We start from the raw sequence: 20,220 nt of genomic DNA, 5'->3' as shown, positions 1-20,220 counted from the left end.
TTAAAAAAAATACTAATTTCACAGTGACTTTCAACCGTTTTATGGCGGAACCGTTGAAGAATTTTGGCTAATATCAGGGAATTCCTACTCGGTTTACTATTATGTTCTAATTAGGTAGCTGACACGGCTCATGCAACCCTGGTCGGTAATAACTGCTATTAATGTTCTAATAGTTTTATGGCAATGCATATGTTATTAGAACTTGAAAACATACGCCTTAAAATTATTTAGAGTTTTCACCATAAATCATCCAAATGAATAGATAATATTAACATTCAAACATAATCATTTTATTATACAGAATTTGTATTTCATTTGTAATCATATTAGTATATTAAATTTGTACATACTTTCAATTATCTGTATGTACAATGTATAATATATCTAATCTTTATTAATTTAAAGTTGGGGTAGAGAACATTTAGGCAGCATTCAATACATAAGATGCAATTCAAAACGTATAATATTGCTTAAAAATCTAACCACTATACATTGACTAATTAAAAAAATGAAACTATGAAATAATTGGAATCAATAGTTGGGGATTTAATTGTTTATTTTTTCGTCATAAAAAATATAATATAACAGTATAAATTGTTGATTTAAAAAAATAACCTTTTACTGACGTTATTTGAACTACTTTTTGTAGGGAAGAATTTAAATATTTAGTTGCAGCAAATAGGTATCTGGTATCCTCCATTTGTGACCTTAAGTGCGTCTTGATTTGAGTCAAACAAATATTCATAAATATAAATTAATTCGTACTGCAAAGTTTGGATATAACTTTAAACGACACACTTAATAGTCTAAAAATCCGCAGGTTCCCTATCTCATGATTTAAGGTATATTCTATGATAATATGATATCCTATATATCGAGTATAGAAACGTGTAATCGGATTTTTTTTTGATGTGGAAATCTTTTCTTTATTCAAGAGAATATGAACGGGTTTTTTTATTGATGAAATCTTTAACATAATATGTTGTTTGAAATCTTAGGCAACCTTTCCCTTTTAAGCATGTTAACGTTAACAGAGGTGAAAAATGTAAAAATTATCTTCTGTTATAAATATATGACATGTTATAAAAGAACTTTATAAGTATATACCTAAATTTCTTTTATTTTGTTAACTGTCTATTCATGGTGGAACTGCATTGTATTGTTGTTTGATTTAATAAAACGCAATTTTTTTTGTAGTAGGTACTTATTCGACTTAAAAAAATAAATTTGAACCGGGTTCGTCTGCCTCAGCCGTCCGCCGTTGAAAATGTCCCTCTGAGGCGGATGAAACCGGTCCACAAATATTTATTAAAGTGGAATAAGTACTATAAAAACAACTTTGCGGTTTATTAAATCAAACAACAATAAACCTTAATATTTTCGGTGTTATCTTTTCAATACAGTTTTTACTACGCATTTACAATATATTGTCATAATATAATATATTCGTAAATGAATAAAAAATAAAACATATTTCACTTCGATAACTTTAAATTCTTAAACAATAACTTCTCCATTGTACCAGGCTGTATCAATCTAATGCTGGATGAAAGCGTCGCTGATATAAGTCTTTTTCTATTCAAGGTAGGACCCAATACGTTTAGTTTCTGCCAGCTGTATTAATTGAAGCTACAACAATTTCCCACCACAAAAAAAATGCTTACCATATAAAACACCGATTCAATAATGAATACCTACCACATAATTTATAACAAAGCGAGCGTTTAAAATTATTATATTATTTTAATATCTTATGCAATAAACATAATATACATATTATATTTTACAAAGTTTTGGCTTTTGAAAATTTGCGGAAGCTCACGGAACCCTGGTTCAGTTACAATGCTATTTTCACATATTATAATATGTCATTAAAAATATTCACCTAGACAAAAATACACAATCTTACATATGTGTGGTGCACGGGAAAATTTTCTACCTCTTTAAAAATCGTATAATCAATGATTTAATATTAATTATATGTTGAAAAATAGAGAGAGAATATTAGCGAACTAAAAAGATAGATTAGGTTAGGTTATTACATTATATCTACTACTGATAAAAAAATCATGGTTAATAATAGCAAAGCATTTTCATTATTTTATTAATTAAAAATAATTGACAATATCCCTCCAAAGGAGGACGAAACCGGAACAAAATATTTAAAAAGTGAAATTAGTACTTTATTATATTGCCCTTTGGGTAATATTTTAATTCATACAATGCATTTCCACCATGTATTGCCAGTTTATATCATAAATACATTTTAATTATAGTAAGTGTGTACATTCTATGAAATAATGGGAGGCCAAGGGGGGGGGGGTCAGCACCCTCAGGCCGCTACACAAGTGTGTTGGCCTGATATTGACATAGTATATTAGTTATTAATTGTTTACACTGTTTACAGAGAATGGCGAGTGACGCACGCACTGTCCCATCATCTGTACACAAATACTTTGTGGGACTTCGAAATTAGCAGTTTCGAGCCAGTTCTGCAATGGATGCCGAGGAAATCAAAAACGATTTTTGCAAGATTCGCACCAATTGTTTACTCTGTCATCATCTACATATTTGGATTTGACTTGATTATGTTAAGAAGGTAAAAATATGGTAAAAATCAATAAAGTTAAGGGCCCACATGGTCAAAATGGAGATTTTATGGTATTTTCAGAGCATAAGCCTGGACAATCTTTTTATATAATTTTGAAGCCTTATTATCCTTTATATTTATTTTAAGCACTTGATGACTGCATAAAGTATTTTTATTACATAAAATACTATTATTTTAAATCTCGCGATCTAATGTTTTAGAATATAGTCATATTTCAGTACATCCATGTGCAGTAGTGTTAAGATTTTTTAGATTTATTAATTTTTAAACGCGTTATAAAACCATTAATAAAATTGTTTACTATTTGAATAATAGAAATATTTACGATATAAAATTATATTTATAATTTCTGTGATCCCAAATTTGACAAGAAATATGACTATATTCTAAAAATCTAAAACATTAGATCGAGAGGTTTAAAATAATTCTATTTTATGTAATAAAAATACTTTATGCAGTCATCAAATGTTTACAATAAGACTTCAAAATTATATAAATAGATTATCTACAACGTTTAAGGAATGTCCAGGCGTATGCTCTGAAAATACCATAAAAACTCCATTTTGATCTACGTAGCGCATGTGGGCCGTTAAATATATTATTTAAAACACGTGTTGCACACCATAAAAAGATTAATTAAAATAATAATTTAACTTGCTTTTACTTGGTATAATTCCATCAGAATGGTTTTGAAGTAAAGTTTTTTGTAATTTTATGATGTTTGAGTTATTTAAGCTGACAGTTGTTTCGGGCTATGAACTCATCTTTTAAACGGTCGACTGTAGCTGATGTTAGAGATTCGGACTACCTCCTTCCAAATTCGGAGTGTAGTAATAGAACAAAAGCATAATATATATATATATAACCTCAAAAAGAAATGGGTTGGACACATAGCTCAAAGAATGGACAATCGTTGGACAAATTTAGTCATCCAGTGGTATCCAAAAGGTACAAATCGTCCGAAAGGTAGACCTACAGGCCGCTGGATCGATTGAATGATAAAGTTCTGCGGAAGTACGTAATAACGCAATGGACATCACCAAGAGCAGTGGAATCAGCGCGGAGAGGCCTTCATCCAGCAGTGGATAGATTCGGGCTAATGATGATAATATTATAATATATTATCTTCTTTCAGATAAGCAAATACATTTCTGGCATTTCAAAGATTATATTATTTTCATTAATGTACATAACCTGTTTAATAGTCTGTTATGCTACCTATTCATACATCATACATGATCGATCCCAAGATATGGACTTCTATGAAGTGAGAAATTTTTGTTATATTTAAATACATACATATATGTAAAAAAAAGAATTGATGAAAACTACGCCACTGTTGTGAACAAGAAGAGAAACATAATATTATATTAACATACTATTTATACCAATATATATATATATTTATTTTCACTACAAGACCTAATTACAGTAGTGTGGTAGTAAAACAGTATAGTAGTAAAGCAATCACAGAAACACCTAGGCATAGATGTAGTAAATATATAGATCGACTGTGTAATCCAATGTACAAGCCGATATATTATATCAGCTTTGAAAAAAAAATATTCTGTCAAAGATCGTTGATAGTTTAACACCGGCTTAATAGTTGGATTATAGTATATTATATGAATATGAAACCAATGTTTTCAGGTTTGTAAGAGTTGCCACTAACGGGTTAAAGGATATAAGACGATACGAGTTTATACCCTTATCTCTACCCTTAATAATGTTTTTGTTTGGTGGCACAACATTGCTAATGAGTGTGCTCAGTTGGATGGTTATCATACACGCTGGAAGCTTTGTATTCTTTGTGATTGGAGTAAATGCTGCCCATCATCACCCGGATACCTTCCACGATGGAGACGCACCACAGTAAGATGTTTCTTTTTTTCTGTTTTTTTTTTACTAATAAAGTTTGAAAAAATAATTATTCTATTTGTAGTGCTTAGTGTGCTTGATAGATTTTTGCGATTATTTCAAAATTATAGAATATGGAATATACTGACTTTAAAATTAACAGTCTCATGTAATAATATATATTTAGTAGGTACGTACTATTATGGCAAAATTAAAATTATACTCCGTTTACATGTGCATGGATTTACTGTTGACAGTAAGTATTATCGCGGCCATAATAAGAACATGTACGGGTAAACATGTATTATCCTGCAGTTGGCAAGATTGCATGCATGAATCAAAAAAGTTTGGAAGCTTCTGAATTTTCATGCAACAGTAGGATTTTTTCGATCTGTGCTTCCGCAACCTACAGAACCTGCCGGCAAAAAAACGAATTACGAACGATTTTTCAGGTTGACCGATTTTCACTACCTGTCAAATAGTATGAGATAGTACAATAAAATCACAACATCGCGTCTCGCTCACTCTAAAAGAATGAATTGGAGAGACAGTCAGCACTTTTACATGTAAACAGTTATTGTCACGATAGTTTAAAATACGCACTATTGCTGCCAGTAAATCCATGCACGTGTACAGGCGCTATTATGTACTTGGCATGTCAATTTCTTATCATTTTAAATATACTGGAATATCAATATCCATTCAGTGTCTTTAAAAACATACAGCAGTATCACAGTCGAATTTAGAGATTGAGTAAGCTCAGTTGGGTATAGGTATACATCTATTTACCTATATCGCATTGTTGCAAATACGCTATTGTCAAGAAAATGTAGAAAAACTACTAAATTTGTAGTGTGAATGTAGACTATAAGATTTCACACGTTTCATTAATTTCAGTTATAAGGAAACAAACAGATCAACAAAAAAAATCTATAGGTATTTCGGGTTTATGCATATTGGAAAAAGTCAAAACTCTGATCAAAACGCAAATATTTTGAAATCCTAGACAGACACTTACTAATATTATTAGAAAACGTGACTAAACATTTTAACCAATGAAAATGGAATTAAAAATGAATGAACATTGTAAATAGTAATTCCATATTTATTTGATTGACGTACACAATATATTGTACCAAATAAACATGAAAAATTTACCCTCCCATCTAGCCCTGGGCCCGGACCCTCCGTAGTTTTTAATTTAATATGAGTTGTACCCAACTATCATGTAACTTTATTTGTTGTCATTTACAATTTTTTTCCATGAATGTGAAGTGAGTTTTAAAGATTATATAGTTAATTATATAATAACAATGTTTATTCAATGAGTTTTATAATAAATGTCAAATGATTTGGTGGAAATGAGATGAAATCTTATTCAGATAATAGAAAGACTAGCTGCCTGATAATAATCCATATGTGAGCAAATATGGTGTGGGGTGTTTCTTTGATTTTTGGTAGTGGAAAATGAAATTATTTGTACTTATATTGGAAATTTTAAATTTTCGTTTTAATATGATGTACACGAGAGATATTAGTATCACAAATTATCACTATTTATAACACTCGACGGTACTCACGATACCATGTGGTATCTGATATCAACACTATAATAGTATAACTATATAATAGTCACACAGGGATAGCCGGAAACGAGGAAGCTGATAAGTAAGCTAAACAAGCCAAAACAGATAAAAAACCTTCGACCTACACATACTTCCCTCTAAGTTACGCAAAACAAAAACTAAACGAAGACACAATAGAGCTATGGAACCACAGATACACAACATCCCCCACAGGATCAATAATGCAGATATTTATTCCAAACATAAACTCTGCCATCACTCTTGCTAGGAACATCAAAATGTCACACGAACTCACACATATACTAACAAGCCACGGAGCAGTGCTAGCTTATCTAAAAAGATTTAAATTGAGGGATGATGCCTGTTGTCCATGTGACGGCAACACATCTCAAACTGTGTGGCATGTCATCAACAACTGCCCTATACTACGAAAGACTCTCAGGGCTCGATGTAGATAGCATAATCATGAAATTGACCTCCAAAAGCCTCACGAAGTACTAAGCAATTGACCAACACAAGAACATTACACAAAATATTTAATCCTGGCCACAAGCACTCCGCATGGGCCGATTTTAGTGAGTAATGTTTTACCAAGTGCATAGTCAATACGCCAGTGTTGTCATAATACAATTTATAAAAACATCGCTTGTAAAATTATAACATTGGAATAAATATTCGATATCTGGCAACACTACGACACGCACAAAGTCACACATATTTTCGAATAACCCAGGAAAGGGTCGCGGAGGAAGCGTGAATGGGGCAAGGCAAGTGCATGAAAAAGTTCGTCATGTTTTGAGGGACAAACACTTGCAATAGCTCTATTTATATTTTTCTAGAATCTAAGCCTGGCCATAAAGAAAATTAAAGATATAAATGGAGGAACATAATTAGCCCCACATCAATGCAACTAACCCACCCAACCACCTTGTACAAAAAAGCAAGGGCATGGTTATTAATACTAAAAAAAAAAATATTAACATGTAACATTTTTGTTTTAACAGTATACATTTTGGATTTGTAGTGATTTTGATATGTGTTCTAATAATGACGTAAAATAAGAACAAACTAGTTTTTAAAGGACAGTGTCGTGAATTCATAGTTAAACTACGACTAATTTATGAATGATACATAGTGCATTAAAAGACAGGCACATCATGTCTGATTTAGCTATATGAATTCTTTTGGCAGATAGACTACACTAACTATATTGTAAATACGTTGTAAAAATCAGTTTTTCCCACTTCATACTAATGCGTAACGCGACTGACAGCAATATTACATGAATTATAAAAAAAATGTATACCTCAGAAACATATTATACATAATTATTCGAAAATTCGTAACATTGTTCATTTAATTCTAATACAATCACCGGATTTTTTAAAGCGCAAATGAAACAATCTATTCGTTAGAAAAATTTAAAAGGAGTCATCAAATAGTTTAAAACTGTATTAAAAGTATTCAATTAATACAAACATTTATAAAAAAGAAGCGTGTCTCATATTTAAATATATATATTTAGATTTCACAGAAAAAATACTCAAATATCATTCAACAATGTTAAAATCTGTGATGTTAAGTGGAAGTGGGCAGGTCATTAAGCTAGAAATTGCGATAATATAATATACTTAGGTACATCTATGATAGTGTATTAGGCGGACTTGCTTTCTTTCTTTGCTTGAGGCGCCAACGTCTAACCTTGGTTCATATTTGAATAATAGAAGTTTTTATATATAATATATCATTTTAACCTTTATTATTATAATTCACCATCTCAAGTTGTATTAGTGTTTTTAATATGAATTCACGAAAGTAATTATGCTAAATACTAAACTTTTATGTCTACTAGAGGTGGGAAAACTAGTCGATTTTGAAGACTAAGTATACTTACTACCAGTATAAAAAATACTTAGCATCAAAACTTGTTCCAAAATACTTACAAGTATTTGGAATACTATATAGACTATACTCTAAAACTTAACTCCATATTAATATTTGAAATATCGGCTGCAATAGAATCGCGCTAAAAATACAATGAGCTGATCTTTTCGAAATATCCCATTTATTATAAATTTTTTATGTATATTTTCTTAGAAGTTATGAATATTCGTTTAAAATAAAAATGTTTTTTGACTCTCCTGAACAATTAGGTATTTGGCACTTGCATCCGTCTGCCTCTGAGGTATAAGAGGGCTCGCACATCAGAACTCGCCGCATGCGTCTTACGACGAATTCGTCGATGTGACGTCATCGTAAACCAAGAAACAAACGTTATCAAATGGACCTTCGCAGATTGGCCGATGCAACTGCAACTCTGCGACCCTGCGACATTCGTCTAGTTGCAATGGCCAAAGCGTGCATGTCGATCTCGGGAATGTCGCCTCCGCGCAAGCGCACAGCCTGCGGCCATCGGCCATTTCTGTTTCTGTCTCTGTCTACACTGTCATTGCTCGCTCATCGCGGTGAGCGTTTGACGTTTGTTCATACAATCAACACAATAAAAATGGCAGACGAGAGACTTCTCTTTTTTCGTGTTTGACGTTTGCCGCTGGGCAGATGTGCGAGGATGTACGATGCAACATTCGTCGAAAGTCTTAGAACTTTTGATTTATGGCCGTTAGGCACACAAGGCGCATTGTGATGTGCGAGCCGGCTAATGATCATTATTTTTTTTATTCTAATTCAATTAAAGTACTTCTGGAATATGTAAGAAAGGAATAAATATAATACAATTTTATATCTAAAAAAAATAAAATAAAAAACGTAGTGTGGATTTGCATCCTCCTGCCTCTAAAGATATTTTGTTAAATGTGGATTTGTATCTTATTTACCTAGCCAAAATAAAACAAATTATAAGTAAAAAAAAATTATAGGTATAAATATAACAAAGCAAAACACATTTAAAATTTTTTTTTATTATGTATTTATCATCATCACCAGCCTGAATCTATTCACTGCTGGATGAAGGCCTCGCTATTCTCCAAGTTGATTCCACTTCTCTCGTCCCTGTGCATTGCGTTGCCAAGTTTTTTCCGCAGAACTTTATCATTTCATCGATCCAGCGGCCTCTAGATCTTCCTTGCGGATGTTTTGTACCTCTTGGATACCACTGGATGAATAAATTTGTCCAACTATTGTTCTTTCTTCGACCTATGTGTCCAGCCCATTTCCATTTGAGGTTTTTAGCAAACTATAACACATCATTAATCCTTGTCTATTCCCTTATCCACACATTCTTCTTTTTGTCCGTTTGCGTTATGCCCACCATGCACCTTTCCATTACACGTTGTGCTACTCTAAGTTTCTGGATCTCTCTTTTACTTAGAGTCCATGTTTCACACGCATGTGATTACGGGAAGTACACACTGGTTGAACACGTTGCACTTTAGGCACAGTGGGAGGTCATTTTTGAAGAAATTATTCAGGCGGCCAAAAGCACTCCAGCCCAACTTTACTCTGCGAACAATTTCATCAAATATACATCCATCTATAGACACTTGTTATGCCAGATAGATGTAGTTTTTCACCTGTTCGAGCTGAATGCCATTGATGAGGATCTCTTTTTGGCCCGCAAAGCAGTTGAACATGACTTTCTTCTTTGACACATTTATTTTCAAGCCTACTTTGTTGCTTACTCCAGCGAAATCCTGCATTCTGCTTTGGAGGTCTTCTGGGTCTTGTAAACTAATATTTATTGTCATCGGTAAAGCGCAGATGACTCACGTATTCTCCATTTATGGGAGCCCGCGTCATTCCAGTCAAGTTATCTAAATAAGTCTTCAAGTGTAGCTGTAAATAGTTTAGGTGAGATTGTATCACCTTGTTGGAATCATTTGCTGATAGAAAATGCGCGATGGTTTATGGAGATGTTGTTGCGCTACTGTATATATTATTGAAAATATTTATATAGCACCCGGGGATTCCTTGATTTCTGAGTGCATCGAGTATTGAAAATTTCTCTATGGAATCGAACCCTTTCTCATAGTCTATAAAACCCATGGATAGTGGCAGCTTGCATTCCTGTTACCGCTCTGATTTCTCTGATGACATATGGATATGGTCCATGGTGCTGTATCCTCCTCTAAAGCTCATCTCCTGGCTGGTTCTCGTCTAGTACATATTGCAGACGGTTTGAGAGAATTTTATCTTAGTGGATTATTGGATTTGCATCCTTCCGCCTCTAAGGTAGGTATGGCACTTGCATCTTTATTCAATGCATATCTTGGACTAGGACTTCCATCTCTTTTCCTCTAATAAATAAAGCCTTTAGCATGACGATTCTTAAAAAAACTCATTTTCCCCAAAAATGGAGTTGCATCCGTCTGCCTCTGAGGTACAGATATATTATTATCAGATAATAGTATTCTTGACATTTTAAATATTATTTTGAATAATGTAATAAATATTCTAATTCTTTGCAACAAAGAGTAGAAGATATTCTGTTATACATAATGTTGATCAGTTTATAATATATGGTACCGTTATCAAACGTGTGAGCACCTTCAAGCTGAAATATACAAAGGAATCTGTCTTGTACACTTCAGTAACGTACAAATAGTTTGTTTAAATATTGTAATATAACATGATTTGTACAAATAGAGATCTAGTAGTTTTGTTTAGTAGAAAGCACCCTTTCGTTCTGATTTGTCATCATCTGATAAGAAAATAGATTTAGAGTTCACTCGATGAATATTTAAATAATATATAAATATTAAAAACAATATATGAATAACTTAATAATAACATGAAAATAACACGCGTTTAATTTATACAGCAAACTGTACCAAGTACGTATATATTATTAAGTTATAAATCTCTATCTTGTTGATAATTAATATCTGCATGTTTAATTCATGTATATATTTAAATTTGACCAAAGCTCTTGTAATGCTATATAATGAAATTATATCACATAACTTATTATTGAAGTTATACTTCTTTTGGCGCGTTTGGGAAATCAGATCAGAGTGTATTTTTGGCGTGTGACATGTAACACATAATTTATTTTTTCACACGAAAAAAACGCACTTGATCGGATTCGAACCACCGATTGTTCGGTTATCAGCCGAACGCACTACCTTTACCTCACAGTATGATACTACAATCGTGACGATTATATAGTATAATATTATAGTTTAGAATTGCTCCGTTGCCTAGGCAGCGAATTTATTATTGACGGCTATTTGCAATTCCTTACGTAAACAAACTATTAAACGTCAGAGTGACAATTTGTACTTAAAAATAAAAACAACGAGAAACCATTAAGTATATAATTTAGTAATATAAGTTTAAGTGTATAGAAATAAACCAACGGCGTTCCAATAAGCGGTCCTTTTTCTTGAGTGTGTAATTTAACAAGTTAATTAAGAGCTAGTCAAAGAATCTAGTTTATCACAAGTTTTGTTTTTGTTTTGTTACGCCAAAGAAGTATAACTTCTAACGCGCGTACATAATTAAGTACACACACCGATTTTTTTAAAATGTAGTATGAAAAGAGGTTATCAAATTGAATAAATATTTCTAAAATTAATTATTAATTCAAATATAAACAGAAATATCTGAGTATATTCGTTGTTAAACTGTTATTGTGTATTGCTAAATACCTCTATCCTAAATAAATAAAAACATATTACTGTCAAAAATCAACGATTTAAATTAAAATTAGAGTTTGTGCAAAAAATTCAGACGCCATTATATCAGGATAAGGTTTTTTTGAGTTATTTCCCTATTAAACTATGGTATAGTTATATCTAGAAGTATAATCGTGTTTTAGTGGTATCAGGAAAAGTATATATTTTTCCTACATATCGTAAAACGCTTCTTATTTATCTATTTTATCATGGCATTTATAGATATTTTAGAATAGCAATACATCTATTCAAGTCATGTCACTGGATATATTCAAGATTAGTATGTCTCTTGCACTATAACCGGAAATGTCAGTTGTTATAGGACATCTCAAAGTAACTTGCTTACGAAACGGTGCACGTTGAGGTCTTTGGGGCGTATAACAAGAGAACTTCATGGAATATAACGATACATATATTATGTAAGTACGTTACATAATTACCTTCTTACTAAACGTTTTCATGAGAAAGATAAAACATGTTTGCGAAAAAATAATTGATGGTAAACATTTCAATTATGAAACATGCATAATTTGAAACACCTTTATTCCTAAGTTTAATGTTTGATAAAGTATACTATATTCTAAAATCTTAAAATAAATAAATAGTTAAATTATAAAATAATAGCAAGTGCATGTACGTGATAGCAAAAATTTGGAGTGATCCTCACGTCATCTAGGAATGGAAGATAGTACCTACATATTGTTAATACGTTGATTTATAATTACAAAAAACGTTAAGAAGAGATTTTGAAATAACACATTAGTTGAATACTGTTAGAAATTTCAAATACTTAGCAATTACTAAGCTTAAAAGCATCGCATTCTGAATACGATGGTTATGGGTTGAAGTCCTATTCACACAGGAAAATTACCTGTATTTATTAAAAAATGCTGGATTCTTATTGTTTCAAGTATTATTGACGACAACACCACTCAGTGTGGTATGTCATTAACACGCTCGGGTCGCCATAATATATCGGTACTTATATAAAATTTTTATAATATGAATTCTATTAGTTATACTATTAAAGTCATTGGTTTTCTTTGAAAAGTGATTCCCAACCTTTTTTGTTTAGCAAAACCATCAATGCATATTGTAAAATGATTCAATTTTCAACCTGGATAATCTTCTAAATTATTCATTGATTAAACATAGTATGGTAAGTTCAACCTTATTGTTATCTATTTCAAAAAAAAAATGTTTTATGTTGTATTTTACGAATTCTTGCGGAACTGTTGATTCGTCTCACAGCACCCTAGGGTTTCCTGATTGGAAACTACTGGGTTAGAACAAAGAAATGACAATAGATTTTTTCATCAGCAAATGATATTTACTGATAATTACGATGCGAGAAAATTTAATATTTTACAGTAACTAAAAAGTAAACGACTGTTGAAACGAGGTTATTTCGATATTATTATTTATATTTTCCAACGGAAGTCTTGGTTTATTTACTCTTCCGTCCGCGTGTTTCTGACGTCGCTTCCGTCGGTCGACTTGTGTTTTCATAACGTGACAACCCTTTTTATTTTAACCTTTTGCAGTTTAAACGTTCAATAAATAAAGCGTTAAAATAAACTACGCTCAGTCTAGCTGGAGTTTGTCATATTTTTAATATTGTATTAGTTCAGTTCTAGTAAACTTCTTATTTTATAATTGTTATTTAAAAAAAAAAGTAAGTATTAAAATTTCATCGCGATTTCAGAAAGTGGTGCGCGGGAAGAATTCGAAACTATTGTGTATATAGTCACTATAGACCAGTAGTTCTCTTGTGATATTCAACTGAGGCCGCACAATTCACATTAAAAGTTCTATGGAAACGTCTGGTGGCCGCATCAAATTTCACTTTAGTTGTGATTGAAAAAATTAAAGCTAAATTTTATTTACCAAAAAATGGATCAATTTATTTATAAGACATTTGAACATTTTAGTAAGTACATATCTATTTATTTAAAAATAATGCAAATAGAAATTCTTCAATACTCCTTTTTTCCAATGCGAGCCGCCTGGCTGCTTCTAAGTTTACACCTGTCAACTGGCTTTGATATTTGTTTTTTATGAAATGCATTACACTGAATGATCTTTCACAGTATACTGTAGTAAGAAACATCGACAATATTAATAACGCAGTTGTTGCAAATTCTTTGAATTAACTAACTTGATTCTCGGTCAAATATTTTTTTAATCGTGGTATTATTAAAATGGTTTTTTTTACTTGGTCATGACTCATTTCCAAGCATATTTAACATTAGCCCACTATATCAAGTTAAATACTGAAAATGATGATGGTGGCCGCCCATGAGAATCACTGCTATAGATAGTATAAATATAGCACTTGTTGTATCGCCTTGTCTCGATTGGAATCAATCAAGTTTTTACCGTTTTTAATAATTAAACTAACAACTCGTACATATCTACTCTGCTCTGGAAGCAAACGGTAACGCGCTGGACAAACACTGTCATGAAGTAGAATTCAAGGGGGTTAAATGGCCACAGGGATGCTCTCAACCCCGCTGGATAAATGAACTCAAACATTCGGTAGATGTACGTGGCAGTAAAGAACTAAGGACCGAGAACAGTGGATGTTGTTAGGGGAAGCCTTCATCCAGCAGTAGATCGAGCTGAAGTGATGATGATTTTTATTCTATGCTTTGAACAGTATTGAAAATGGTGGCTTCAGTTATACTGTAGATGTGTCATGTAATGGTCCATGTGAAAAAAACCGTTTTACGTACATTAAAATTCTGGTAAATGAATCTCAGAGCAGAAAAGTGTGATGTTTGTTCCACTTTAATCTAGATTTTTTTTCCCAGATTTTGCTTGACTAATGATATCCATTGAGGCAGGCCTTAGAATCTATAAAAGGATTTGGTCAAAGATTTAAAAAAATATTTTGATACGTTTTAAAATTACGTAATCGTCTATACGCTAGGACTAGATTATTTTATTAATCCCATACTTGTCAATGACAAATTGATTTAAAATACGAAAATAATGGAAACATATATTCAGGAGGTCCATATTATTTTTATCCAACGTCTGTTTGATCTAAAGCCAGGAACCAGTATGTCGAGAGAATGGCTATCAAGCATTCCTCATATTTAAGTATATTACTAAAACTATTACTCTATAGGAGTTACAATGGTAATTCACTGAAAACAAATAAAAAGTAATGCCGGCCAAACTTCAAAGGATGCGTCAAAGTAACCTAAATCTGTAGAATACTATTTTAGAAACATCAATTTTAAACGTAGACTTAAAATACTGAACTCAGAAATATTATTATTAAAAATTAGTATTAACATTGTTTCCTGTGTCATGACTTCCGGCTATGCAGAATGCATACAAAGCAAAGCGGATGACTTTCTCGCGGAAATTAAATTTCCACATTAAGCTGTGTGCACTTTGCACCAGACTTGAAGACATAATAGAATTAAGATGTGAATAATCTGTGTAGATGCATTTATCATGTGAGAGTTCTGTATTAAATTATGTCATCACATAATACTCGTATTACTATCGTGAGGGAAAAATCAACATTTTTGAATTATTGTCAGTTTTTACAATTAATGTATGTATAGTAAAAACGAAACAATAATGCGGTCGGTCAATAGTGTGCGTACGTATGGGGAGCCGTGATAAATGCCTGGCAGCCAATGACCGCGTATTCGTACGTATACGTACATATACAATCGACGAACCGCATGATTGTTTCGTTTTTACTGTACCTAATATTAATACTATCGACCAGAGGTAATTGATGGAATTTGAATTTAAATTCTAATGGATTTAAGTTTTGTACTATTCCATTAGAAGCGTTTTTTTGCAACAGTTTCGCCTTTCGGCATCTTCAGGCACTTTTTTTTTTATCTTTTTACCCTTTTTACCGACTTTAAAAAAGTAGGTATCATGTAAGAATATTATTGAATATAAATTGTTTAACTAATAACTTTTAAAGACTGATATCATAGATATATCTTATTAGTTAACTCCATTAATTTCCAATACGTTACCACTGTTCCCAGAATGGATGATTTTACACCTCTTGAGTGTAGTATTTTTATTGTTTATTACTAATGATCTATTATTAGGTTTTGACGATTTATTATACGCTTATCTAGTGTATTATTATTGATAAGGTAGGGGGTTTTTTACAAACACTTCAACTATTCATAATTTGTTTGTTATATTTTTTTATTGTGACTTAATAGGTAGGTGATAAAGTTTTTACCTACTTTATTGTATTGATTTTTTATACAGTTAATAGTATTCGTTGACAGTGTATATTTGCCTTTTGGTGAGTGTACATAGTGCGAAACCTGGGTCGCAAAAAACGGCTCAAATGGAATAGTACAAAACTTAAATCCTTTAGAATTTTAATGTATTTAGTATTGGAATCTATACACTCCTCAAGTTCGCATGAAGCTATATGTATATATTATTTAATCTTCCTTGCTATCCAGTCTTCTTGTATTTTCCCAGGCATGCTAGAATCTATGATTCGTACCTATTCACTTTGTGAAAGGTATTTAGCGGTATTGCAGGATGCAATAAGACATTTTCATATTAGATAATATGACATGAAACTGTTCTTTGATCTTGATATTTTAAAAGTAAACTCTACGATACACACTGTTATACTATGTTGATTGATTTATACGCGGAATCATACTCTGCCTTATGTACCAAGATAATAATATATATTTTTATATATATTATATTAATTTAAACTTGAGTCTCAATTTATTTAAAACTAATGAATTGTCAGTTATAATATATCTAAATGCTGGGGGTATTAGCTTATAATTACAACATATTTTCTGCGATTATGATTTAGAACATTTCATAGTGCAAGGTATGGCAGCAAAAACGTTAACCGGACAAAAAAGAACATGACAAAACAGAACATGAAAAAACAGAACTGTGACAAAACAGAACATGACAAAACAGAACAGCCAGGGGGAAAATGAAACATTATTTTTTATGGAATCTTTTTAGGTTAAGTTAGGTCATTATTTCGTTGTACTTAGTCACCCAATCATTTTGAACATATTATATTGATTAAGATGAGATACCCTAAGCTTGCCGGCAACACCGAGTTAAGTCCCGTTTATTTGAGGCTTTCTATCGATTAGGAATGCAGAAATTAGGTATATAATTTGATTTATTATGGCGTATTGAAAATCTGTGCTCTTAAAAATCTATCAACATAATAGAGATAGGACAATTTAATTATTAAATTTATATTTCTCCTGAAAGGTCATGGTTATATTTATCGTTGTTCTGTTTTGTCACTGTTATGTTTTGTCATGTTCTGTTTTGTCATTTTCTGTTTTATCATGTTCTGTTTTGTCATGTTCTGTTTTGTCACTGTTCTGATTTGTCATGGAACCGCAAAAACCTAGGTAGAAGGAGAATCTATTAGTTATGCAATCTCCATAAGATGCTCAATGTCTAAGATTTTCGGGATCTGATAAGACTGGCCCAGAATAGTTAGTTGTCTCAACGCTCCGATCCTATTCTAAAATATAACTATCAGTGGCAGTCCCGTTTATTTGAGGCTTTCTATCGATTAGGAATGCAGAAATTAGGTATATAATTTGATTTATTATGGCGTATTGAAAATCTGTGCTCTTAAAAATCTATCAACATAATAGAGATAGGACAATTTAATTATTAAATTTATATTTCTCCTGAAAGGTCATGGTTATATTTATCGTTGTTCTGTTTTGTCACTGTTATGTTTTGTCATGTTCTGTTTTGTCATTTTCTGTTTTATCATGTTCTGTTTTGTCATGTTCTGTTTTGTCACTGTTCTGATTTGTCATGGAACCGCAAAAACCTAGGTAGAAGGAGAATCTATTAGTTATGCAATCTCCATAAGATGCTCAATGTCTAAGATTTTCGGGATCTGATAAGACTGGCCCAGAATAGTTAGTTGTCTCAACGCTCCGATCCTATTCTAAAATATAACTACCAGTGGCGTGCGGTGACTTTTGCTTATAGGGATGTAGTGGAAATAAATAAACTGTTATATATTACTATCTGTAAATTGTAGTATTAGTTCAATAAAAACAAATACGAGTGACTGCAAAAGTTTAATGTGCAATATTCATGTCGGATCTTAAGAGCCTAACTCCATCCATCGTCACTGACATCTATGGAAAAATGTTTTTTTTTTAATATAATCATATCGCAAGTTATAATGCCTCATATTTTTTGTGTGAGGAAATAAATAAGAGAAAAACCGGGAAAATATAAAGAGAGAAAAAAATATTATAATATGTTATTAAACCGTAACAGCTCAACTATTCTAAATTGTGAGACACGTAGAATTTAATATAATAATGTCATTAATACGGAATGTCTTGACATTGTATTATGTCTGAGGCTTACTTTCTGGTATTATTTTAAGTGGAAACTGAGTTCGGTTAGACATGTTTTAAAGAGGAGATAGCGAGATTACCTTTCTCAAACAATATTCTTTAGTAGATGGATGTATACAATATAGAATTTGTCATGTAATGTTAATCTATCAAAACATCACTTCACACAATATGGGTATTTATCGTATTCTTAAAAGATAAAAAAACCATTCACTTCTAAGACATATGTCTGTCACACAGAAGACTCTATTTTGGAGAAACAGTTTAAATGGTTGCTTTTCAATTGTATGATAAATGCCAGGTAAAAGTGGACAATAGTATGAAATATACATACCTACACATTATATTATTTATTCTGGTTGTTACAAAATAATCAAGAGTATAAATTTATGATATGCCAAAGTATTTCGACCATACATACCTACAGGAAAATTAAATATGATGCCCAGTTTTAGCGTTTGGTTATGCTATTATTAATACATATGATTACTGTTAATTGTATTTTTTGAAATTGTAAAACCTTGAAAATAAATTTCAGAACCCAAAAGTATGATGTTTACTAAAAATGAATTTGCTAAGCAAAATAACTTTCCACTAATTTCACCATCAGCTATTATAGTAATACGTTTTAGCTTCAATTTTATATATTTATGCTCCGTTTCTATATAATACGATTTTTCAAAACGTCTTTATGACATGTTCAAGAATTTACTAATTTAAAGAGCCAAGATTTTTTTAAAATGAAAAGTATTTTTTATGGTTTTAATATTTTAATAATTATGTGACAGCTAAAAAAAATATTTTACAGAGTTTAATAAATCTATATAGATTGCTTAATCTGCAAACCGGTCAACTACACTTTTGACCAAAAATGAGGCTTTGATAGCATTTTGTTATAAACTATGTTGTCTATGCTCACACAAAATTTCAAACTTCTAAACCTATAAATAAAAACGTTATCGTTCTTCAAACAAAACAGCCAACTGCATGTGCCAAATTTTCAATATCTCCGCTCTTTATACAAATTTATATAAAAAAGAGAATCGAACATAATGTATTAATTCATAGTGCAGCTTATTTGTATTTTTGGAATTGTTAAATTCCACTCGATAGTTAAATTATTAGGTTTTTTCTCCTTCCCAAACAATTTGTCCAAATGTAGTTAGCCGGTTTGCAGATTAAACAGTCGATACGTATACATAAGTAATTGTATCTTCGTACATTTTTTTGCTCGACGTTTTGTCAAATTTGATATCATTATAATACAACATTTTACCAGAAACCAAATATAACAACAGTTGATTGACAGTCTCAAATAATATTATAATACAATATAGTAGTAAGAAATTAATTTTATTAACTAAATAAATTATCTCTATGCTATAGCTACCAATGAGAAATAGAAATATATGGTTCACAAGAAGACACCTGTTTATTAATTTACATAATAATATGTGAAAAAATCTTCTTTTTTAGTGAGGATTCTGATTGGGGTATGCACCAGCTCCATGCGGTAATGGATCGAACTGATATAACTGGATCTCATTTCCTTGTCTTGACAAACTTCGGAGACCACGCTTTGCACCATCTCTTCCCTACCTTGGACCATGCGTATCTTCCGCTGTTGTACCCTGTCCTCTTCAAGACTTGTGAAGAATTCAAGACTGAACTTAGGATGACTACGCAGTTGGAGCAACTTGTCGGCCAGTTCAGACAATTGGCTAGAAATAAGACTAATAGGAAACCTCAATAAAATGTATCGTCAACCTTCTTACGAAATTTTGAAAGGTTTTTTAGTTACTTTTAGTTGATTTTACAATGATATATTTAATGAGGTATAAATTTATTATATTATTTTATTTTGACAATGGTTTGATATATTTGATACATTGATGCTATAATTTGACACCGAAGATATATTTAATATTGTTAAATAAATTTTATTTATTTATACAAATCATAACTAGTAGTGTAAGTAGTTTTTTAAAATATTTTTTAAACAAGGAATATATACTTTTTTTGCCGTGCAACTGAATTTATTCAAATCAATAATGCCGTTATTTATATTTTTTAAATAATGTGTGTTGATTAGATACATATATACGCATGAAAATAATGCAGAATAATAACGGATATAACGTAGTGTA

The 20,220-nt window shown here is 31.4% G+C and overlaps 1 protein-coding gene across 2 annotated transcripts in view; it reads left to right on the top strand.

The window, feature by feature from the left end:
- Window positions 1-19,965, top strand: part of LOC147073794 (cytochrome b5-related protein-like) — a 37,654-nt gene extending 17,689 nt beyond the window's left edge. For both annotated transcript variants that reach the window (XM_085944243.1, XM_085944244.1), the window contains exons 4-6: window positions 2,408-2,599; window positions 4,262-4,483; window positions 19,550-19,965. In XM_085944243.1, the coding sequence (XP_085800369.1) occupies window positions 2,408-2,599; window positions 4,262-4,483; window positions 19,550-19,826 (691 nt within the window). In that variant the 3' untranslated portion in view covers window positions 19,827-19,965. The remainder of the gene's footprint in view (window positions 1-2,407; window positions 2,600-4,261; window positions 4,484-19,549) is intronic.
- The last annotated feature ends 255 nt before the right edge of the window (window positions 19,966-20,220 follow it).

Source organism: Rhyacophila brunnea, unplaced genomic scaffold, assembly GCF_057557595.1.
Source record: "Rhyacophila brunnea isolate RB1 unplaced genomic scaffold, BYU_Rbru_1.0 scaffold_17, whole genome shotgun sequence".
Lineage (NCBI taxonomy): Eukaryota > Metazoa > Arthropoda > Insecta > Trichoptera > Rhyacophilidae > Rhyacophila > Rhyacophila brunnea.
Note: the sequence above shows the minus strand (reverse complement) of the source record. Positions and strands in the feature narration are given on the sequence as shown.